This window comes from Rattus rattus, chromosome 8 (assembly GCF_011064425.1).
Source record: "Rattus rattus isolate New Zealand chromosome 8, Rrattus_CSIRO_v1, whole genome shotgun sequence".
Taxonomy (NCBI): domain Eukaryota; kingdom Metazoa; phylum Chordata; class Mammalia; order Rodentia; family Muridae; genus Rattus; species Rattus rattus.
The window spans coordinates 92079888-92105381 of record NC_046161.1 but is presented as its reverse complement, the minus strand read 5'-3'; the positions used below and the strand labels follow the sequence as shown (position 1 = coordinate 92105381).

General features: G+C 37.0%; 1 protein-coding gene across 3 annotated transcripts in view; it reads right to left on the bottom strand.

Annotated features, from left to right (window-relative positions):
- The window catches only part of Stag1 (stromal antigen 1), a 371976-nt gene that overhangs the window by 218922 nt on the left and 127560 nt on the right, over positions 1-25494 (bottom strand). For all 3 annotated transcript variants that reach the window (XM_032910192.1, XM_032910191.1, XM_032910190.1), the window contains one exon: positions 12718-12814. In XM_032910192.1, coding sequence (XP_032766083.1) covers positions 12718-12814 — 97 coding nt within the window. The remainder of the gene's footprint in view (positions 1-12717; positions 12815-25494) is intronic.

Below are 25494 nucleotides of genomic sequence, written 5' to 3'. Positions count from 1 at the left end.
TGTATATGTTTGAGTGTGTGTGTATGTGTGTGTGTGATAAAGGACAAGTTGTAAAAGTCAGTTCTCTCTTTTCACTATATATGTCCCAAGGAGCAAACACAGATTACTAGGTTTGAAAGGAAGCACTTTGAACTGCTGAGCTCTATCTTGGCCTTGTATTATGGTTTGTAAGGACATGGAGGTCTGCTTTGGCATGGTCAAACATTCCCATAATCTCAGGTCAACCTGTCTACATGATAAGACCATGCCAGGGAGAGAGGACAAAGCTAAAAACACGTTTGTGAATGTACTTATAATATTCTATACTCATAAAACATAAATACCAAATGAGAAAAATTGATATTAAATAGTATTCTTTAAAACATTAAAAACTTCTGAGACAATCGACTAATCTTATCTAACCACCAACCTACACAATTAACTTCATTTTTTAAAATTTACTTATGAATAGGAGTTCACTGTAGCTGTCTTCTGACACACCAGAATAGGGCATCGGATCCCATTACAGATGGTTGTAAGCCACCATGTGGGTTGCTGGGAATTGAACTCAGGAAAAGTAGTCAGTGCTCTTAACCCATGAGCCACCTATCTCTCCAGCACAGACAATTGATATTCTCTCTCTCTCTCTCTCCCTCTCTCTCCCTCTCTCTCTCTCTCCCTCTCTCTCTCTCTCTCTCTCACGCACACACACAATACTTTTTAAAAGAAAACCATAAAAGATTATTTGAGATTGTATTTACAGTAAAAAATATTTCAAATAACAGAAAAAATTCAAAACTTGTTTTTAACAATGAATATTTCTCAATTAGAAATAACAGCAGCCAACTACAAGTTGTTACTAACTTAGGACAAGCTTGGTGGTGCATACCTGTAATGCTAACACTCACTCGGCTAATACAGAAGGTTTTGAATTTGATGTCAACACCAAGCAACAGAAAAAAACCTTATCTCCAAATAAAATGAATTACAGATGATCATGGGAACCAGGCTTTGTGCAACCTCTGTAATATGAAAAATTTTTAATTATCTATCAAAATTACAAATTCCTTGATATGATTACTTATACCAAAGCATTCATAAAATTTTTGAATATGTAAAATTATTTACAAATATTCTGTGAATCAATGTCATAGAAAAAATTAAGGAGAACTCATACCATTTCTAAAGATCAGATGCACATGAGTACATTTGATTTGCCCAACAACCTTGACAATGTTCTATTTGCTTTCTCACTGTATAAATGAGAAAACTAAGACCTCTAAATGGAAACTTGCAAACAGATTTTGCTAGTAATTGACCTTTTTTGGCAGATTAGAAATGGCTAACTACTACTTGTTCTTAATTATTAAGGGTCCATTGAACTATCAAAATAAAAAAAATGCCATCCAGGATTGATAAAGAATAATGTGTAGGGGGCTAGAGAGATGGCTCAGTGGTTAAGAGCACTGACTGCTCTTCCAGAGGTCCTGAGTTCAATTCCCAGCAACGACATAGTGGTTCACAGTCATCTGTAATGGAATCTGATGCCCTCTTCTGGTGTGTCTGAAGACAGTGACAATGTACCCACATACATGAAATAAATAAATCAAAAAAAATAAAAAAGAATAATGTGTAGAATATATGGACATACTCACAAAGAGATACTGAAACATATACTATATATTAAAATATTACTAAAAAGGGATGTGGCAATCTGAAAAGTCTTGTTATCTTCAGGAATAAGGAAATATGTGCTTGACATTAAAGGAGATAAATATAAATGTGAGTGGCTACACATATACTAGGGACATGTCTGGAACCAGCAAAGGCCAAAAAAAAAAAAAAAAAAAAAAAAAAAAAAAAAAAAAGATTCCCTGGAAGTGGAATTACAGCTGATTGTGAGCTATGAAGTGGATGTAAGAGATTAAACCTGGATATTTATATTATTTGCAACTGTTTTGAAGGGTATTGATTTTCAGTGTGATTCTAACCAAGCAAGTGAAAATCTGTATGACAAGAAGTTCAGGTCTCTGAAGAAATCAAGGAAGATATTAGATGATAAAAAGATCGCCCATGCTCATGGGTCAGCAGGATTAATAGTAAAAATGGCCATCTTACTGAAAGCAATCTACAGATTCAATACAATTTCCATCAAAATGCCAACTCAATTCTTCACAGATATAGAAAGAGCAAATCTCAAATTTATCTGGAATAACAAAAATCCCAGGATAGTGAAAAACGTTCTCAACAATAAAAACATCTAAGGGAATCACCATCATTGACTTTAAGCTATACTACAGAAAAATAGTGATAAAAACTACATGGTATTGGTACAAACAGGTAGATCAATGGAATAGAATTGAAGACCCAGAAATAAAACCACACATTTAATCATTGACAAGCCAAACCATCCAGTGGGAAAAAGACAGCATTTTGAACAAATGGAACTGGTTCAACTGGTAGTTGGCATGTAGAAGAATGCAAGTTGATCCATTCTTATCACCTTGTACAAAGCTCAAGTCCAAGTGGATCGAGGACTTCCACATAAAAACAGATAAACTGAAACTAATAGAAGTGGGAAAGAATCATAAGCATTTTGGCACAGGGAAAGGAACACTCCTTCATTGTTGGTGAGATTGAAAGCTGGTAAAACCACTTTGGAAAGCAATCTGGTGGTTCTTTAGAAAATTGGACATAGTTCTACCTGAAGACCCACCTATATGGCTCCTGGGCATAAACCCAAAAGATGCTCCAACATACACATGCTCCACTAAGTTCATAACAGCCATATTATAATAGTCAGAAGATGGAAACAATCCAGATGCCCCTCAAAGAAGAATGGATACAGAAAATGTGGTATATTTACACAATGTAGTATTACTCAGTTATTAAAAACAAGAACTTCATGGAATTTGCAGGAAAATTGATGGAACTAGAAAATATCATCCTCAGTGAGGGAACACAGACACAAAAGAACACAGATGGTATGTACTCACTGATCAGTGGATTTTAGCCCAAAAGCTCAGAATACCCACAATATAACCCACAAGCCATATGCAGTTTAAGAAGAAGGAAGAGCAATGTGTAGATGCTTCGATCCTATACAGAACGGGGAACTTAATAATCACAGGAGCTAGATGGAGGGAGGGACCTGGGACAGAGAGAGGAGGGGGAGGAAAAAAAAGGGGGGGTGAATAGATATTGGAAGGGACAGGAGGGAAGTACAGAGGGTCAGGAAATTAAATAAACATGTAGCAGTAGGGGATGGGAAACAAGGAGTAGCCACTAGAAAGTTCCAGACTCCAGGCAAGCTAGAGGCTCCCAGGAGCCAATGGTGATGACTTTAGCCAAAATACTCAACAAAGGAGAGATACAACATGTAGAGACCATCCCTGGTAGATAGGTACGGCACCCAGTTGAGGACTGGAGCCACGCACGCATCTCAAAATTTTAAATCCAGAAATGTTTCTGTCTAGGGATCCATCCCATCTGCAGATAACAACCCCGGCACGCCAACAGGAGCCTGGATATAGCTGTTCCCTGAGAGGTTCTACCAGCCAATACAGATGTCGATACTTGCATCCAACCATTGCACTGAGCCCTAGGACTCCAATGGAAAAGATAAGGGAAGGACTGATGGAGCTGAAGAAGATTGCAAACCCATAGGAAGAACAACTAAGTGGACAATCCAGAGCTCCCAGGGACTAAACTGCCAAACAAAGAGTATACATGGAAGGAGCCAGGATTCCAGATACATATGTAACAGAGAATGGCCTTATTTGACATTAATGAGAGAGGGAAGGGAGGCTTGATGCCCCAGTGTAGGGGGACTCTAGAAGGGTGAGATGGCTGTGTGTGAGGCAAATAGGGAGGGGGAAACAGGCTGGAAAGGGGAGTTGGTGGAGGAGTAACTGGGAAGGGGGATATCATTTGAAATGTAAATGAATAATTTAATAAAAATAACTTAAAAAGAAAGACTGAATCTGGATCCTCTGCAAGATCATCACCTACTATTAACCACTGAGCTCTCTTCAGTGCTGCTCCTGTCTCCACTTCTATTGTTTTTAATGATTAAGCAAATTCTTTTTCTTTTCTTTAATTGGATATTTTATTTATTTACATTTCAAAAGTTATCCCTTTTCAAGTTTCCCCTCCGGAAACACCCTATCACATCCCCTCTCCCCCTGCCTCTATGAGGGTGCTCCCTCACCCCATGGGTCCTTCCATGTGAACTCTTTTGTCAGTGGTTTAGTCCCTGGGAACTCTGGGGTGTCTGGTTGGTTGATATTGTTGTTCTTCCTATGAGGTCACAAACTTCTTCACCTCCTTCAATCCTTTCTCTAACTCCTCCATTGGGGACCCTGTGTTCAGTCCAATGGTTGGCTGTGAGCATCTGCCTCTATTTGTCAGGCTCTGGCACAGCCTCTGCGGAGACAGCTATATAAGGTTCCTGTCAACACGCACTTCTTGGAATCCACTATAGTGTCTGGGTTTGGTGACTGAATGTGGAATGCATTCCTAGGTGGAGCAGGCTCTGTATGGCCTTTCCTTCAGTCTCTGCTCCACACTTTGTCTCCATACTTCCTCCTGTGAGAAAATTGTTCCCCCTTCTAAGAAGGACTGAAGCATCCACACTTTGGACTTCCTTCTTTTTAAGCTCCATGTGGTCTGTGAATTTTATCTTGGGTATTCCGAGCTTTGGGGCTAATATCCACTTATCAATGAGTGCATAGCATAAACAATTCTTATGAATTCTAAATATAGAATGTTTGTCACAGGCTCATGTGTTGAAACCTTGGTCGACTGTTATTTGTGCTGTTTTGGCATGTGCAAGAAATTTTAAAAGGTGGAATCGAAGATAAGGATCAGGTCACTGTCGTTTATCTCACAGAAATTATGGACATATTCTTCTGGCCTATTTTCTTTTTCTGCTTTTACTCTCTGTCATGAAAATAACAAACTATATCACACATTTCTATAGTCATTCTACAATTCAGTGTTTTCCTTAACAGCAACAGAGACAAATGACCATCAATGGAAATTCTGAAGTTGTAAACCAATGTAAATCTTTCCTGCCTGCAATGAAAACTGACTAATCTAGAAAATTGAATGAAGGGTTACCACTGTAGCAAAACTTCATCACTGAGTTCAGAACCTTCTGGAACATGTTTGTGGGGTCTCAGGCTAGGGGCCTAAAATGTAAGAAATACAAAGTGAAAGTTTTTAGCAGAAACTGAGAAGACCAACACACAGAGAGTGAAATGTGGAGAAAAACGTGCTCATGGGTAAAACAGGACTCTATTTGGGAATTAGACCAGATATCATTCAATGCCATGAAATTTTATGGAAGGATAAATTTAAAAATGTCAAAAATAATTGATTCGATGTAAAAAGGTTCAAGTCCTGAATTCAGGTGTTGAATTCTAGTAGATAAAATGGGGGGTGGGGGGGAGAGGACTTAGATATCTTGCAAAATTTGATCAGGGGAAAAAGAAACCAGTAAATTTGGTTTACTGATGCCAATTCAGGAAAGTTTAGACAAATGCTCAGCACCTGAATATTAGGAAACCTTGAAGGCATTTCAACAACAAGTCAGTTCTCACATGGAGTAAACTTAAGTAAACTTAAAGTAAATGATGCCAGGGATCACTGCTCACAAAGAATTACCTAGGAGGCTGTTTCCTCAAGATAATTTTACTAAACTCCGCTGCTCAGGGACTTCGGAGGCTGTTGCAGCTATAGTCTACTCCAGGCTCTGACTCAAGCTGGAGGATGACAACGATCCACAGAGCATAGTGCTGGCTTTTAAAGGACATGGAAAGAAAAACTGCAGTATCACTGACACAATCGTGTGTATTTCAAAGAAAAGCTATGAAGGTTGGGAAATTTATGACAAGTCTAAAATTTCTGCATGCAGTACCTAAGGAGGGATTCATGAAGATAGGAGACAGAAGTTGAAGATGCGATCAAGATCCCAGAAACTTAAAAACAAATAAGATATGGAATTCTGGTCTAGAATACCTTCAGTTAAAGTTCAGTCAGAAAGAGAGGTGGAGAGGGGCAGGAGAATGGAGTAGAGATAGAGAAGAAGAGAGGAAAGACATGAGGTTGGGAAGGGGAAAGGAAAGAGGAAGGAAGAAGAGGGGAGGAGAGAAGAGAAAGGATTGAAGGAAACTACAAACTCCCAAAATGCCAGGCTGAAGGAGGGTAGCTTCCCAAACAACATGGACCTCACACTATGCCACTATGCCTGGATGTCAGATACCAATCTACAAGATTTAATATTTGCCCAGTTGGGTTTCAGTCTTGCTTCAATCCCTCCTCCCTCCTACGCTCCTATCCCTGTCTTTTAGAATGGAACTATTTCTTCTATGCCACTATATGTTGTAAGAACACAGATTTCTTTTTAATATTAAGGGCACTACGTACACAGACTCTGTTTTGGGTATGTGAATAAACATAGAACTGGTAACACCATAGTGACTCTTTAGAAATTATCTAACTACTTTTGCATTATGAAATCAACATATATGGAGAAGGGCAGAAGGTTATAATTTGAATATGCAATGTCCCTCACAGGTTCCTGATGAAACCTTCACCCACAATTGAGGAGCTACCTTCTTAGACGATTCTAACAAGTGGTGGCTACCTGGAGGTAGATCCCTTAGGAGGTGAACTCTGAAACTTTATCTTGCTCTGGACTCTTTCTGTTAACACTCCTACCTAATTTATGGCTATTGCAAACTAAGCAGCCTTTGCTACAATTTCAGTTGATATTATATTCTGCCTTTTCTTGGGATCAAAGAAGTAGCAGCCAACCATGATCTACAGCAATGATCATGAACAAAATAAAACTATCTTGACTTCCATTTCTGATAGGTATTAGTTACAACAAGGAAGGTAACACTAACGAAAGGTCTTAAAAATACCTGTGGAGCCTTTATTAATTTGCGTTCTTCGAAAGACAGCAGGATGAAAACCTAATATGAATTTGCGAGAATGAAAGTTTAAGGGTTCTTTTTCTATGATATGAAAAAATATGAATTAATAAAAAAAACTTCTAACCTAAAAAGTAGGGCAGTGAAACATATCCTTTGGTAATTATCACTATGTACAATAACAAAGGCTAGTGGTGGTAATAATAATCACAACAGAGTAAAAATCCTCTAACAGTATATTTCATTGGAATACATTTTGATAGCGAAATCTTTAAAGTAGTGTTTTTCAGCTTCACTAGTTATTAGTATGGGGCACAACAAAATGTACATAGTCTCTATGAAAGGCAAGTAACTTCTTTCTAGTTAACAGCCTTTTTATTATCAATTTTCCTGCAAATGAAATGACTTCATTATTTTTTATGACTAAAAAACAAAGTCCTGCTATATACATGAACACCTTATCTAGCATGGTAGCGTGGGACAGTGGACAGTGCTGCAGTAAGCACTAGTGCTGGCACCCGCATGGTCTGCGTATCTTGGGCAGTGTCTAGCAGGGGTGTTCATACATTAGACCATCTTCCTTTATGTGTTGCTTTGAGAACCTTGATTTCCATAGGGTCTAGATTAGACTGCATTCTCAAGAGGGTTTGTAATTCAAGAATTCCCTTTCGCCCATTTCCTTGTCAGTGTTTACTTTGTACTTTCTCCATTACTGACATTCTGGAAGAAGACAGAATCTCGGTGTACGCATCATCTGCACTTCCCTGATGGACAGCCAGACTGAAATTTGTTTTTATGCTTATGTACGCCATTTGTACTTTATCTTGAGAGTTGTTTCATTTTATTACTCTACTAAATGACTAGATTGTGATATCTAACTTCGAAGGCCACTGTAGAGAAGATCCACTGCTCTATTCAATGCTTTAAACTCTAGAGTCTTAAGAATGTATAGCACACTGAAGTTTAAAAATACATTCATATAAGAAACAAGATGGAGATAAGAAAAACATTCAAGAAAATAGCAAACTAAATCTTTTACACTATGTCTATAGTTCATAAAAAGCAGAGTTAATACTGAGCTTCCAACTTTAGTATTTTTAGCACTGCTCTTAACTTGAAGTCCATGAAGTGACAGAATGTTTTCTTGGGTTGTTCGTTTTGGTAGAACTCTAGAACAGCCCTGGAACTCTAATGAACCTGGATTTCTACTTACCTCTGTTTCCAGATTAAAATGGTGTTTGAAAAATAGAACCTGATGTTTTTTTCTAAGGACCAGAAAAATCATTCTAGCAGTGACCTAACCATTCATACCTAGTCCTCAATCCAAAGTAGAGGTGAGTAGACTCAACGGCACTAAACATTCTTATCCAAAATACCTTGTATTTACCAGAAAGAGAATGGAATGAAGTAATCAGAAAAAACACAGAAATCAGAAGTAAACTGTTGCATACCTCTGTATGTAAACCATATTATAGCCTAGAGAACTGCAACTGTATCACCTCTCTATGTACAATCGGACTATAGTCAAGGGAAGTGGTGTTGTATTCTTTGATGCTTCTTGTCCACTTTACACTTTACTTCCCTTAAGTTCTACTCTAGCTACATAGTAGGAACCTGACCCTTTTTATCTTTTCAACTAAAACTAAAAGTGAGTAAATGGAACAGTTATATGAAAAAAATTAAAGATAGGAGATTACACATAGGCAAATTGTTGCTACTTGATACTGTAACAATACTGCAAATAACATTTTTTAAGTTTCTAGCTTTTAATGATATAACATTACATACTTAGCACTACTGAAACCTGTGTGTGATGAAATATACTACCACTGCCTAATACACTAGCAAAAAGTATTCCAAACAGTAAAGGCCTTTCCAGTGTTCTATGTATGAATCAGCCTCTTATTTTGACGATTATCGTCTCGGATTCTTAATAAATATCTGTCACGATGGTGTTGAAGAGATACTGGAATCATACACTAGGACAGACTTTTGGTAGTATCTCTTTCATGTTTGCTTTATCTAGGTTCACATGGGCTATAAATCAAAATAAAACAGGGAAAGACTGACAAAGAGTATCAGTAAATTGGTAGAGGAAACCTTTGGAAAAAAGAAGTAGTACTAAGAACACTAAAACTGACAGGAATTCACTAAAGAAATATCCACATACAGTAAATGCAGGGCTGATGAGTAATGCAATGACTTTGAGCATCTTTCTAATGAACTAAGCAAAGAACCTGGGGAAAATGCAGAGAGAAAGACATATATTCTGTTTGCTTTCCAACAGATATTTCTGACAAAATTTGTTAAGTATATTGGCGTCCATGTGAATTAACTGGATTATGTGTATAATAACAGGGTTAAAATAAAAATTATTATGGAGATGTTTTATAAAATATATAATTTTTACAAAGGCTTTAAAGTTGTGATTTTACCTTAACTGATGTGTCTGTCTCTAGATGGCAGTCTATACTTTGTAACATTCCTAGTTAAAATATGAATGTATTACTTCTTTGGTAAGCATGAAGATGGTTGTACATTATATCAGTAAACTGTCATCTATGATTTAGGTTCACTAAGAAATAAGTCTCTGTAAGTGAGTTCTCCCACCCAGTCCCATCATTTCAGACCCAAACATGTTTATCTCAAAAAGTGTCCTCTGAAGTCCCTTCTCTGGGAATGAGTTGGGACTCCGAGTTGAAAGGAAGGAAAAAACAGCAAAAAAAAAAAAAAAAAAAAAAAGCACAGAGTAAAAATATTACCATTATTTATCTCATGATATAAGGAGGACTTGAAGTGAGTAGAAAAAGCTAAAGTTCAGTCAGCTGGTCACACCATACACCAAGACCTTCAGCATAGAGGCACCCTTCAAGCATCTCACCCACCTTCACCTGAGAATGGCATGACATTCTGCTTCCTTTATCCTTTATGAAACACTGTCAACTAAACTATGATCCTTGCTGTCTCCCAAGGACTACCTGTACAACCTAGACAGCCCTGCAAGGAATTTTGAACATTAGCAGAAAGGTTTGTTCCTGGGCTGAGAAATCAAATCTTGCTAGTAGAGCTGGGAACACTTCAGAAACTATCAAGAGTTACCCCCAAATTGGTTCCACAGCATCAAGTACCTAACCCACAAATTGACCAAATAAGGGAATAAAAAAAGATCCAAAGGTGAGATCAAATAGACAAATCTAGAAATGTTGTGGTTTGCCCTGGAGTTATCTGTATTTTGATGCTAATTCCACTGCCCCAAGGAAGACTGCCTAGTCACTTACTCAGGACTCAGATGACTTCACCAGAACCTTCTCCCCATTTAATTTGTAAAATACAGGTGAGGGCAGGTACAGGATAGAAGGAGGCCTGTCACTGGATGAGAAGGAAGGATGGGCAGGAGAGAAGTTTGAAGGAAGAGGAGGAGATGGAAACAGAGAGAAGGAGAGAGAGAGAGAAAGTATCTGGGAGAGACAACATGGAAGCTGACGTCCACACTGTACCTTTACAGGTTGTTATAAATGTTCTTAAGGGGTGAATGACCGGACTTTGTATGTTTAGTTGGGCAATTATATCTTATCAATTGGATCAGAGGTTGTTGTGTTGTGTGTTCTTTCTTTTGCTGATTTAAGTGTAAGGGAATGTGGGGCTGCTGGTCTGGACCACCACAGAGTTGGGATGTGTGTTTCTGGCAAGATATCGAGAAGATATCTTGGGGCACTGAGGTGCCAGACCTAGTGGGGGAGAAAAAGACTGCTTTTATTTATTATAATTTTACAACAAGAAAGAAACACCACAGATAACCTAGGTCCTATGACAAGACCATGAAACACAAATAACCAAGACAATTTGTCTACTTCAAGAAATTTACACTCCCACTGTGTAAAAACACTCCTGACAAAAGCATCTGTGCTGACACATGAGACAATGATTTCATAACACACAGTACTATCAACCATGTTACTTTTTTGTTTTGTCCTACCCTGATTTGTTTTTATTTTACATTATAATTATTATTATGTCCGCTTGTATTCTAATAAGAAAGACAAAGAAAGCATAGACTACAGTGGCTGGAAAACTGTGATCAGAGTATATTGCATAAAAAAAATCTATTTTCTGGTTGGAGAGATGACTCATCAGTTAAGAGCACTAAGTGCTCTTCCAGAGGTCCTGAGTTCAATTTCCAGCAACCACATGGTGGCTCAAAACTGTCTGTAACAGGATCCAATAAATTTCTTCTCATGTGTAAGAAGACAGCAACAGTACACTCATATACATTAAATAAATACACTCATATACATTGAATAAATAAATCTGTTTATAAATATACTTTCAATGTTTAAAAAATGACAATGACTTCAAGACAACAATAAACGATTCAAAGAGAATATGAATAAAAGTCAAAATGAAGAAATCAAAGGAACAACTGAATAAATTAAAAAATAATCAAGATATAAAAATAGATTTTGAAAAGAGAATCTCTAAAGAAAAGACAAGCTTAAGTAAAACACAAAACCACAAACTCAGAGAATGAAACAAAAAGTTCAAAAGAAAGTTTCACCAACAGACTGGATCAAGTGAAAGATATTATCAGGTCTTAAAAGACAATTAGAGAGGATTCCACAATCAAACAAAATATTAAATCTAAGAAAACCCATGAAAAGAACATGAGGAACTCTGGAACACTATAAAAGACAACCCTATAAATTATAGGTATCTAAGAAAAGAAAACCAGTCAAAGGCATAAGAATATTTTCAATGGAATCACCAAAGAGAACTTACTTCTCAAGTCTAGGAAGGAAAGACCTCTCAGGGGAAAAAGGACATACAGAACACCAAATGGACAGATCCAGAAGACAAGCTTTCCAACCTCAATGAATATGTATTAGTATGTTTTGAAATGCCTGTAATAGAGAAAGGACTGGAAGAGCTTGAAGGGGCTTGAGACCCCTTATGAACAACAATGCCAACCAACCAGAGCTTCCAGGGACTAAGCCACTACCCAAAGACTATACATGGACTGACCCTGGACTCTGACCTCATAGGTAGCAATGAATATCCTAGTAAGAGCACCAGTGGAAGGGGAAGCCCTGGGTCCTGCCAAGACTGAACCCCCAGTGAACGTGATTGTTGGGGGGGAGGGTGGTAATGGGGGAGGATGGGGAGGGGAACACCGATAGAAAAGGGGAGGGGGGCAGGTTAGGGGGATGTTGGCCCGGAAACCGGAAAGGGAATAACATTCGAAATGTAAATAAGAAATACTCAAGTTAATAAAGAAAGAACGGAAAAAAATGCCTGTAATAATTTTCATTTCAGTAAGTTAAAGCTACAGTGAGGAAACAGATGACTGCATCGTCATCAGTCTGTGCACCTCTTTTCCTGACTATGGTGTCCCAGTATGATGATGCCATCCACACTCACAGGGGAACTACTCTCTTCAGCTACATCTTTGTAGCAATGTCTTACAGAAATACACAGAGGTATATTTCCAACGTGGTTCTAAAGTCAAAATGAAGTTGTTGAAAATAACCCTTAGGGAGCAGAAAATTTCTGATTTAAAAATGAGCAATTCGGGAACAGTGCAAATTTTAGTTTTTCTTGACAGTTTTAAGAGAAATCGAAGAAACATATTGCTATTTGAACAGATCAAAAGAACAAGAGTAAGTTTCCTTAACACACGAACCATTTGCTATGCCAAAAATGATGAAAACACAATTCTAGGATGAACTCTATGACTGGTGGCACATGATGTTCCACTGCTGAGCTAACAGGTTCAATAAACAGCATTTATTTCACAACTGTGTACCTCGACATCCTGAACACTGGATAAAAAAGTTGATTAAATCCAGAAGTGCGATGTCCCGGTCTTGTTTATATGATTCAATCCAGTCATCCACCACAGACTAAAGGAAAAAAGAAACACAAAAATGGTTTTAGAAAATTTAACATTACACTAAACAGATTTTTAAAAATGTTTGCGTGTATATGAAATTAATTAAAAGAGACAATCACTTACCTGAAACTATTGTTCTGTTGGCAAATAAAAGCAGACTTCTCTATTTATAAGGCTAATAAAAGTTTCGTTACTACATCTCAAAGTTTCATTTACAATAGAGCAAAAGACAAAGCTGACCTTAAAAATCCCACAAAGATTACTATTAAACAAATACAACTGTTAAGCATATATGGTAGAATCAAAACTCACTTATATATAGATAAGAGATTTCTAATTTCAGCAAACTTAATTCACTAGTAGTGTACACAAAGAATATATGCCAAGTATAACAGATATTTTTTGAGTAATACAACAATGGTTCAGTATTTGTAAGTCAAATAATTGAATCAAAACTTTAAGAAAATTGCTATACTACTAGATTTCAAAAGGTATCTAGCTAATAAACATAACACCAACACCCAGAACAAATTTCTATACAACTGAGCTTATATAAGTTCTTCTTTAATAAAGACAAAACAAGTGTATTATCGTTCTGTTAAAATACTTCAAATAACCAGAACAAAGCACCCATTCAATCCAGCCATTTTAGGTGTATTATATGCAAACATTAGAGACACACTGGTAAAGAGCTTGGCAAGTAAGAACACCAAATTTAACGTTCTTCAGTGGTGCAGCTTCTTATAGTTTGCTCATATTTAATTCTGTTGAGTAATACTAATTAAGTAAACTCTGAATCACGAAGAAGGGAGGGGACTAGAGGGGACGAGATGGTGTTTGCAGGGAAGATGATGGGATGATCAGACATAGTGAGGGAAACAAAGGATGACGACACATAAAAAGTGTAAAGATGATACCTATCTTCATGTGTAATACATGTGAGAAACAAACTTCATTACAAAAAGAGAACCAAACTTTACTAAAGTGATTCAAAAAATACAATAACAAGATAGCTGAAAATCCATGTACAAAGTAAATTCATATAATTAGCAAGGTAGGAAACTAATGGGTAACTAAAAAAGCGCTAAATTGCTTTTAAATGTTTAGTATTAGATCAATAAAGTCTGTTTTCCTAATATTTGAAAAAAATTAACATCCTAATGGTCATGCTAATTAAAACTCCTTGGAATTTTATTGAGTGGAAGTGGTTATATTGGTTCAATAGAAATGATTAAAATCAATTTTTTAAATCTCTACACCAAAATATATTCATATGCAGTGAAATATATAAAATTTAATTATATTTTGATAAAATATTACGAATTCACAGATGTATTATCATAATCACATAATGGACATAAAACATTTCCAGAACTGAAATAACTTCTCAATCTCCCTTTCCATATGTAATCCTGTCCAGCCCCAAAGTAAACTATTATGGTGATGTTTATAACCAAAAATTAATGAGATAAGTAAATTTTAAAATTCATATATGTATCATCCTATAAGAAAAAAGTATAGCATGCATACATTTCCTTATCTATCTATCCATCCATCCACATCCAACCTCCCTTCCCACCTCGCTCCCTCCTGTCCTTCCTTTTAAAGACATTCTGGAATCACTATGCAGCCCTGACCAGTAACAAGTAATCTGGCTTGAAGACCTTTGCCTCCTTTGTGTGAACATTTAAGTCATGTGTTTCCAATTTCTGTTTGCACTGTTTATTTTTTTAATGTCAGTGATTTCTTTCATTACAAAAATAAATCAATTTGCTCTCTAAACTTGATAGGTTAATGTATCTATATGTTTCTATAAGGAGTATTACAAACAAAAGTGAACATAGCTGTATATACCTTTTCATGTTCATATATTTTGTTCTATTTTCACCATAACGAGTAGATTGTTAATATACAGAATAAACATGTCAAAATCATCTAGTTTCTTTTCTATTGATATAAGAACTAAGAGCAAAGGCTATTATTGGCTCACAATACTGTCTCAGTACATCATCACAGGGAAGACAAGCAGTAGGAACTTGACTCATCTGCTCACATAACATCCACTATCAAAAACAGAAAGCAATAAATTAACACACGTTTGCGCTACTCAACTTGTCTTCTCAAGACTCTTGAGTCAGTCTAGGGCCTAGTCCATAAAATGGTGCAGCTAGCATTTAGGATAGGTCTTTAGGACTCAGTATAATTTATGAAAATCTCTCACACACATGCCCAAAGGCCAAGCTGATGCAAACAATTCCACATTTAGATTCCTTTCCAAGACAATCCTAGAATATGTCAAGTGAACGATTAAAACCAACCATCACACAAGTATGACCAGCTTACTCAAAACAAACAAACCAAAAAACCCACAAAACAAACATAGTACATTTTATTCTACCAAAATTAAGTGAGATTCAGGAATGTCTCCTTTCTCCAGACCTAATGTCAATACAAAAACTAAGTATGTTCAATTCTTGTGACTTAAAACCACCTGGTTATACATGGTTTTCCTTTCATGACTCTAGTGAGAACTGTCTTCTTTAAAATGAAGAGAAGATATTTAGTACTTAAAATTATCCAAGAGCACTGTGCTTACACCACAGAAGTTTTGCTTTGAGAGTCAAAAAAATTAGATTATAAAAGAGGCTGATACACAATCGAGAGGACATGGTGACTATGCAACTCTGACTGTGTGGCAGGCACTGTGTGATAAAGATGACAAGAACTACGTGTGGAAGAAAGGATTGTCCAAGTGCTGCTTTGAAGACATAGGGTCCAAGTCAAGAGGCTTTATGGTGTAGGGAAGAAATATAATGAAGCAGAGAGCATCACATCTTCCATGGTCTACAACTGTGAAGGACACTGCACATGACATTACTTCTTAGTCCTGAAAGTCACAGCATCAATTTATGCTATTGCAAGTTAAGCATATGGAAGAGTGGAGTACTGAACCTTATAACACAAATATAAACACTTACTAGCAAACTACTGAATAAAAAATGTATCAGAATAGATGAGTAACCAAAAGGTACGAGACAGAGAAAACTTAAGCTTCACAAAGAAGATAATTCAATCTTAGGGGAGAAAATGGCTTTAAAAATAAAACATGCTTAAATAAAATAAAATTATCCAGAAATAAATAAATTGTGCTACTGTAAAGCTCAGAGAAGCCAGATGTTTAAATCCCAGCACTTGGGAGGCAGAAAGAGGATCTCTGTGAGTTTGAGGTCAGCCTGGTCTACAGAGCAAGTCCCAGGACAGCCAGAGCTACATAGTGACACCCTTCCCCCAAAAAAAAATAAACAAATGAAATAAAGTCCAAAGAAGTTTAGAATGATAAGAGTTCTAAATAATTAAACCCCAGAGAGGAATAATCCTTTCTAGATTTTGAAGCATTCTAAATATCAGTATAACTGGATAAGTAACAGATATAAGAAGAAACTCAATGGTGGAGAAGAAAACAGAGGACTGAAGGGGAAGAACAGATATGCACGTAAGATATCTCACAACCAAACTGCTGAGAAGGTACAGGAAAGACAAAACGACGTACACAGACAGACGATACATATGAAGGAGCAAATAAAAGAACTTATGACACACTTCGCATTAAAAAGAATCTATATTTGTGAATAATAAAATAATTTTGAAAAGGAAAATCTATCTATATATCTTTTAAATTAAAAAAAAGATGAGGGGTTGGGGATTTAGCTCAGTGGTAGAGTGCTTGCCTAGCAAGCGCAAGGCCCTGGGTTCGGTCCCCAGCTCCGAAAAAAAAAAAAATGAAATTTTTCTGTTTCCAGCCAGTCTCATTCTCAAATGAAACATCTTGTCAGAAGGATCACACCAGACTAAAATTCTAAATGAAAAAATAAAGGAGGGCAGGCAGGGGGAAAAAACACTGGACCAAAGATGTCATGAAAGAATCTGTCTGGATGGTTTTAAAAACTCCATTCACTATGAACTATGTCGTTTGACATATCTAATACTGATTCATTACAAATACTCTTGCTTTTAAAGTACATGCGATAAATAATATACTTAAGCATATCTCTGTAAATTTAGTTGGAAAGACTAAATGAGGTTAAGAACCATATTATGTATGTTAAGTAATCTCATAAAATGTTATCTTCTAGAAATGACAAAGAAGTTATATCCATGAAGTCATGTCAACATGGTTTCTGAAACAAGACTGAACAAATACAACAGCCAATGTCTATATTAATAGGAAAGAGAAATCTCATGGTCCTTCAAGCATACACAAGAATACTAGAGTCAACTAAACAATACTGAGCATACAAAAAAAAAAAAAAAAAAATTCCCTCAGGGAAAACCCGAAATTGGTTGTCTAAAACCAAGTGGTCAGTCACAAAAATCATATACACAGTCACGGCATACAAGACTTGAAAAGGAGATTACATTTACATATTTATGAATATGTATACATATTTACATATGCAAAAAATAAAAACAGGGCATTAATTTGGTGGGAGAGGGTACACATGGGAAATTTCAGTTAGAGGGATAAAAGGAAAGGTAAAAGCAACATAATTACAATTCTATTAAAATCTATCTCTGAAACTGAAAATCTTCCTGTAAGATTTGACAAAAGGAGAAAAGTGATTCCTCTTTGAATTGCCTTTATTCATCTTATGCACAGGTTATAAATTAAACATATGTTCTTCCATTTAAACGTTTCTTTTATTTCATGTTTCAAAAATTATAAAATTTAAAAAAATGTCCAATGGTAGCAGCATGACCCCACATTAATCAAATGGAATAAATTATTTTAAAACAAAGAGACATGTTGCAGATTCAACGGAATACCATTCAAATAAACAACAAAAGTTACATATGGCTTAGATGTATTTCTGAGAAGTGTGAAGTTGCCACGTGAGAGATGCCTTTTAAAGGTTATTCTAGGACTGGATGAATATATGTTTAAGACAAATAGTATCAAAACTATAGTTTTAAAAGTATAAGATAATTCATTGGAGAAACTTACTTTACATAGTTCTATTCTCTAAAATGCTGCATATTTTTGAGAACAGCAAAATAATTCATTAAATAGTAATAAAGTTCAGTTGGTGAGATGAATTTATAAAAGAATGGACCTTTACACCACTTAATTCAACACTTCTAATTGAATTGACCTTGATACATACTACAGTAAACAGCTGGGATCCTGTCTATGGGGTGAAACAAAACATGGCATTCTAAAACTAAGCACTGTCAAAATAGCCAAGCTACAGTCTTTTCTCCAAATAATTCAACAAAATACACTTCCATACAGTCAGCATTCAGCCTAGCACCATATTCAGTCTTGTGCTACTTTTCACATAAACTTATGAGACATGAAATATATCGTCAACATTAGGAACTCTGTATACACAAGAAACAACTATTTTTAGGCTCATGAATGAGACACTTATTCTCCGGAAAACAACAAGCTTAAGAAAACTTCTCTCCAACTTTCTGCCCCCTTATATTTCTGCACCAATACTCGAAAACAAAAACAAAACAACCACGACTATGGACAGCCAGCAGAGGTGAGCTGTGCATAGTTCCCTGACCTCATTTTCTAGCAGTGAGCTTACTATTACTTCTGTAGGAGCCTTGCAGGACACCAAGACCAACCAGCCCTGAACCCTGCCCCACCAATCACTTCTAAGTCAGGGCCACCCAGTGCACAACCCCAACTGAGATGAGTTGGGTGATCCCCTGATCCCATATTTATCACCCTGAATAAAACTCAAGTCCAAGCAGATTAACAAAACAAAAACAAAAACAAGGCACACTAAACCTAATAGAAGAGAAAGTGGGAAATGGCCTTAAACTCAGCAGTACAGGGGACTACTTCCTGAACAGAACACTAACTGTTCAGGCACAAACATCGGCAATTTATGAATAGGACCTCATGAAACTGAAAAGCTTTTGTAAGCCAAAGGACACTGTAATTAGGACAAAATGACAAACTACAGATTAGAAAAAGAACTCTACCAATGCTACATCTGACAGAAGGCTAATATCCAAATTTATAAAGAGAACTCAAGAAATTAGACAACAACAAATCAAATGACCCAATCAAAATAGGGGTTGAGATCTAAACAGAATTTTCAACAGAAGAATCACAAGTGGCAGAGAAGAAGCACTTAAAGAAATGTTCTTCGATAGAGTTCTACCCAAAGACCAAGCTATACACAAAAGCTCAGATGACCCAAGATACAATCCACAGAGCACATAAAACTCAAGAAAGAAAACAAAAACAAAAACCCAAAGTGTGGATGCTTCAGTCCTCATTAAAAGGGGAAACAAAAGTATTCATAGGCGGGGATATGCAGACAAAGTTTGGAGCAGAGACTGAAGGAATAACCATTGAGAGTCTGCCAGACTTGAGAATCCAACCCATATACATACAGCCACTAAACCCAGACAATATTGCTGATGCCAAGAAGTGCATGCTGACAGGAGCCTGATATAGCTGTCTCCTGAGAGGCTCTGCCAGAGCATGACAAATAGAGTTGAAAACTAGCGGCAAACCATTGAACTGAGCATAAGGTCCCCATTGGAGGAGTTAGAGAAAGGATTGAAGGAGCTGAAGGGAATTGCAACCCCATAAGAACAACAATACCAACCAACTGGAGCTCCCAGGGACTAAACACTACCCAAAGACTACACATGGACAGACCCATGGCTCCAGCTGCATATGTAACAGAGGATGGCCCTGTTGAGCACCAAGGGGAGGAGAAGCCCTTGGTCCTGCTAAGGCTGGACCCCACTACCCCCCCCCCGCCGCACCCCTCCCCCGCCCCAGTGTAGGGGAATGTCAGGGCAGGAAGGCAGGAAGAGGTGGGTGGTTGGGGAGGGAACACCCTCATAGAAGGGGGAGGGGGAATGAGATAGGAGGTTAATGGAGTGAAACCAGGAAAGGGGATAACATTTGAAATGTAAATAAAAAAAATATCCAATAAAAAAATGTTCTTGGGTATTTGGAACTTTTGAACCAATATCCACTTATCGTGAGTGCATATCATGTGTGTTCTTTTGTGATTGGGTTACCTTACTCAGGATATTTTCTAGTTCCATCCATTTGCCTAGGAATTTCATGAAGTCATTGTTTTTAATAGCTGGATAGTACTGCATTGTGTAAATGTACCACATTTTCTGTAGTTTAAGGACATCTGGGTTCTTTACAGCTTCTGGATATTATAAATAAGGCTGCTCTCTAAACACAGAGGAACATGCATCCTTGTTATACGGTGGAACAACTTTTTGGGTATATGCCCAGGAGTGATATATATGGGTCCTCAAGTACTACTAATGTCCAACTTTCTGAGGATCCTCCAGACCTAGAATGGTTGTACCAGCTTGTAATCCCCCCAACAATGGAGGATTTCTCTTTCTCCACATTGTCGCCAGCATCTGCTGTCACCTGAGGTTTTGATCTTAGACCTTGTGATTGATGGGAAATGGAATTTCAGTGTTGTGTTGATTTGCATTTCCCTGATGACTAAGGATGTTGAATATTTCTTTAGGTGCTTAGCAGCCATTCAATATTTCTCAGTTGAAAATTCTTTGTTTAGATCTGTCCTTCACTTTTCAATAGGGTTATTTGATTCTCTGGAGTCTAACTTCTTGAGTTCTTTGTACATATTGGATATTAGCCCTCTATTGGATGTAGGATTTATAAAGATCTTTTCCCAATCTGTTGGTTACCGTTTTGTCATACTGACAGTGTCCTTAGCCTTACTGAAGCTTTGCAATTTTATGAGGTCCCATTTATCTATTGCTGATCTTAGAGCATAAGCCATTGGGGCTCTGTTCAGGAAATTTTCCCCTGTGCCCATGTGTTCAAGGTTCCTCCTCACTTTCTCTTCTATTAGTTTCAGTGTATCTGGTTTTATGTAGAGGTCTTTGATCTACTTAGACTTGAGCTTTCCACAAGGCCTTAAAAGCGAATCAATTTGCATTCTTCTACATGCTGACTGCCAGTTGAACTAGCATCAGTTGTTGAAAATGCTGTCTTTTTTCCACTGAATGGTGTTAGTTCCTTGTTCAAAGATCAAGTGACTATAGGTGTGTGGGTTTGTTTCTGGGTCTTCAATTCTACTTCACTGATCTACCTGCCTGTCTCTGTACCAATACCATGTAGTTTTTTTATCATGATTGCTTTGTGATAGTTTGAGGTCAGGGATAGTGATTCCCCCAGAAGTTCTGTTATTGTTGAGAATAGTTTCCCTATCCTGGGTTTTTTGTTTTTTAGTTTTGTTATTCAAAATGAATTTGCAAATTGCTCTTTCTAACTCTATGAAGAATTGAGTTGAATATTGATGAAAATTGCATTAAATCTGTAGATTGCTTTTGGCAAGATAGACATTTTTTATTCTACTAATACTGCCAATCTATGAGTATGGGCGACCTTTCCATCTTCTAAAATTTTCTTCAATTTTTTTCTTCAGAGACTTGAAGTTCTTGTCATACGTATCTTTCACTTGCTTGGTTAGACTCACATCAAGGTATTTTATATTATTTGTGACTATTATGAAGGGTATCATTTCCCTAATTTCTTTCTCAGCCTGTTTATGCCCAAGATACATTTTACAGATCACATGAAGCTCAAGAAGAAGGAAGTCCAAAGTGTGGGTGCTTCAGTTTTTCTTAGAAGGGGGAACAAATTACTCACAGGAGGAAGTATGGAGACAAAGAGTGACACAGAGACTAAAGGAAAGGCCATCCAGAGACTGCCCAACCTGGGGATCCATCCCATATACAGTCAGCAACCCCAGACACTATAGCAGATGCCAAGAAAGAGCATGCTGAGAGGAGCCAATATAGCTGTCTCCTGAGAGGCTCTGGCAGAGTCTGACAAATACAGAGGTGAATGCTCACCATTGGACTGAGCACAGGGTCCCCAATGGAGGAGTTAGAGAAAGGACTGAAGGGGTTTGCAACCCCATGGGAAGAAAAACAGTATCAATCAACCAGATACCCCAGAGCAAAGAATATATATGGCGTGACCTATAGCTCCAACCACATATATAACAGAGGATGGCCTTATAGGGCATCAATGGATGGAGAAGCTCTTGGTTCTGTGAAGGCTCAATGTCCTAGTGTAGGGGAATGCCAGGGCAGGGAGGCAGGAGGGAGTGAGTGGGGGTTGGGGAGAAAGTGCCCTCATACAAGCAGGGGGAGAGGGTAAGTTTTCAGAGGGGAAACCAGGAAAGGGAGTATTTGAAATGTAAATAAAGAAAATATCCAATTAAAAAAAAGGAAATGTTCAACATCCTTAGTCATCAGAAAAATGCAAATAAAAACAACTATTCAATTACACTTTACACCCATCAGAATGTCCTAGAACAAAAACTCAACTGACAGAAAATGCTGGGGAGGATCTGAAACCAGGGGAACACTCTTCCATTGCTGGTGGGAGTGCAACTTGAACACCAATCTGGATATTTTGTGGTTTCTTAGAAAATTGGTAACAGTTCTCTAACTATTCCATTCCTGGGCATATACCCAAAAGATACTTCAATATCCCGCAAGGACACTTGCTCAACCATGTTCATATCAGCTTTATTCCTAATAGCCAGACACTGGAAAAAACCTAGTTATACCTCAACTGAAGAATGGATAAAGAAAGTGTGTTTCATTTACACAAGCAAATACTACTCAGATATTTTAAAAAAAAAAAAAAAAAAAAGGATATCATGAATATCCCAGGCAAATGGATGAAACTTGAGAAGAGAATATCATCCTGAGTGAGGCCATGCATGGTACATACTCACTTATAAGTGGGTATTAGCTGTGAATTACAGGATAACCATGCTATAATCAACAGACCCAAAGAAGCCACATAACAAGGCCCAAAGGAGGTTGGCTATACCTCTCTCAGAAGGGAAATTAATTAGATACTGGAGGTGAATGGAGGGACAGAACTGAGAGGTGGCCCCAAATTGTAACAGAGACTCCTAGCAGTTGGAGATACAAATTCTAAAGAGGCCGTGTCCTGAAGTCAGGCAGGACTCCCAGGGGAGGGATAAGGAAAGCAACCCACCCACAAAACTTTTCACCCAAAATGTGTCCTGCCTATAAGATGTGCAGGGACAAAGACAGAGCAGAGAAGGAAGAAATGGCCAACCAATGACTGGTCCAAATTGAGACCCATCCCTTGGGCAATAGCTAATCCCAGATACCATTAATAATACTAAGGCCTAGTATAACTATACTCTGAGAGACTCTACCCAGCAGCCAATGAAAAAAGATGCAGAGACCCACAGCCAAAATTTAAATGGAGCTCAGGGATTCTTATGAAAAAGTTGGGGGAAGAATTGTGTGAACCAAAGAGGACAGTGACTCCACAGGAAGATAAACAGAGTCAACTAAACTGGACCCTCAGAGGTTACTAGAGACTGAAATACCACCCAAGGAGCAAACATGAGCTGGACCTAGGCGCCCTGCACATATGTAGCAGATGAGCATTTTGGTCTTTATGCGGGCCACCCAAAGCAAGGACTGTCCCTGAATCTGTTGCCTGCCTATCTGTGGATTCCAATCCCCTAAATGGACTGCACTGTCTGGACTCAATGGGAGAGGATGCACCTAGTCCTGCAAAGACATAATGTGCCAGAGGTTGGGGGGCTAAGGTGATACCTAGAAGGGGGTTCCCTTCTCTTCAAAGGAGAAGGGGACAGTGGAATGGGAAGAGGATCGGTGTGAGGGCATACTAGGACAGTGGAACCTGATAATAGCTATGTTAAGTGAAGGAATAAATTTAATAATAAAAGAAAACATGGCTGTCTTTTGTGACAATCAAGATGGTGTCTATCTGTAATTCAACCTCTGGTGAGGCTGAGGCAAGAGAATCAAAATTTCATGGACAATCTAAGCTATAAAAGAAGTTCAAGGTCAGCTTGACTCCTGTTTGAAAATTTTTCATCTTCTATAAGAGTCTGCAAATTTCAGCTCAATCTATTACTTTGAACCCAATAGCTGATATGATTATTGATATTTTGTGATTAACAAGAACACTGAAAAGAACTTGCAAAATGAACCAACTACAAAGTATACACAAGAAAGGCATTTGAGTTAGTAGAAATAGGCTGTAATACAAGCATAAAAACAAAAGATATGCTGTGAAAAATTGACCAGAAGAAACTTGATGTGACTATATTAATATCTGACAGGACAGAAATGAAGACAACATTATCAAAGATTTCAAAAGTAAAAGTACATTCATTTAGGAAACTGTAACAATTCTAAATGTGTATATACCAAATAAAAAGATTCTCAAACTAGATTAAAACAAATGGAAAGAAGGAAAATCTCAATGGTGGCTGAGAATTTTTAAATACATATCTTTTTCCAACTGATAAAAGCAAAAAACTAGAAAGTATTATGTAAAAAGACACAAATAACATTAGCAATAAATATGACCTTGTTGATATACATGTTATCATAAAACTGAGTGTTACAGAATATAAACAGAATACACAAAAGAACACCATAACCCTTATATCTTTATTTCTAAGATAGAAAAAACAATCAAGTACAATTCTGATTATGCCTTTCTAAATTTATATACATAAAATTATAGACACACAATTATTCTGGAGCCTAAACTTAAGGTCCACTTATTAAAAAGAGAATCATTTATAAATTTTCATAGGAAAGTTTTCTAAGTCACATTTAAAATGGTACATACTATTTTAGCTAAGACTTAGGGAGCATGTGTTGAGTTATATCTGGATTTAACAAGAAGGCAAGAACTATCTTTCTGCCAAGAGCATCCCGGAATTTTCTTATATGAAGTAAAATAAAAAATTAAATTTTAGTATGTAGATATTTGTTTCTGCCAAAATCAGCCCTTCTGCCTACAGATATTACATATGCTTTTTCTATCAATGGAAACAGTTAAGTAATGTGGGTATCAGAGTTTACCCCATTTAAAATGTAACTATAAAAAGGTATTTTACTAAATTATAATTTATTAGTTCATATAATAAAATAGTTAGGACACTAGCACTAATAATAAAAAATGTTAGTTTTTTCCCCTCAGTAAGTACTATTATGTAATTCGATTCTTAAAGCAACTTTATATGCAGAGACATACACAGGAAGACATAAAACTTTCAAAGAATAACACTCAGGATTTTATGCTACTAATCATTCCAAGTATTTCTACTCTTAAGACTTTAAGACAAAAAAAACGGTCATAAAAGGAACCTGAAACACTTATTATAGTTGACAAAATAACATTTTTCTATAATCAACTTACTAGAGGACAGAATAAAAATCATTATTATGAGTTTTTCCTAAGGAATCTAATGTAAAAAAGTGTAAAATGTGAGAGAAAAGACAAAGACAAAGCTATAGGGAGAATATATTTGAAGAACAATCTGTCTGATTAGCAGTCAAGTATTCAATCTTCCCTTTAAAATCCCTATTAGCATAAAGATCAACCCAATCCATCCATCTATGTATGCAGTATACACTGAGATCTTACTTTTGAAACTCTTATCAATATACATTTTTCTGTAAACTATTTTATAGGGTTAAGACAAAGGCAGACAAAGTTATATTCTGTAGTGATGCTAACAGGTAGATTCATCTGGTTTGAAATAAGACAAGCATATGACCAAAACACTATTATCTATAGCTTGCAAACTCAAAATGCTAATCTAAGCCAGTGTGGCG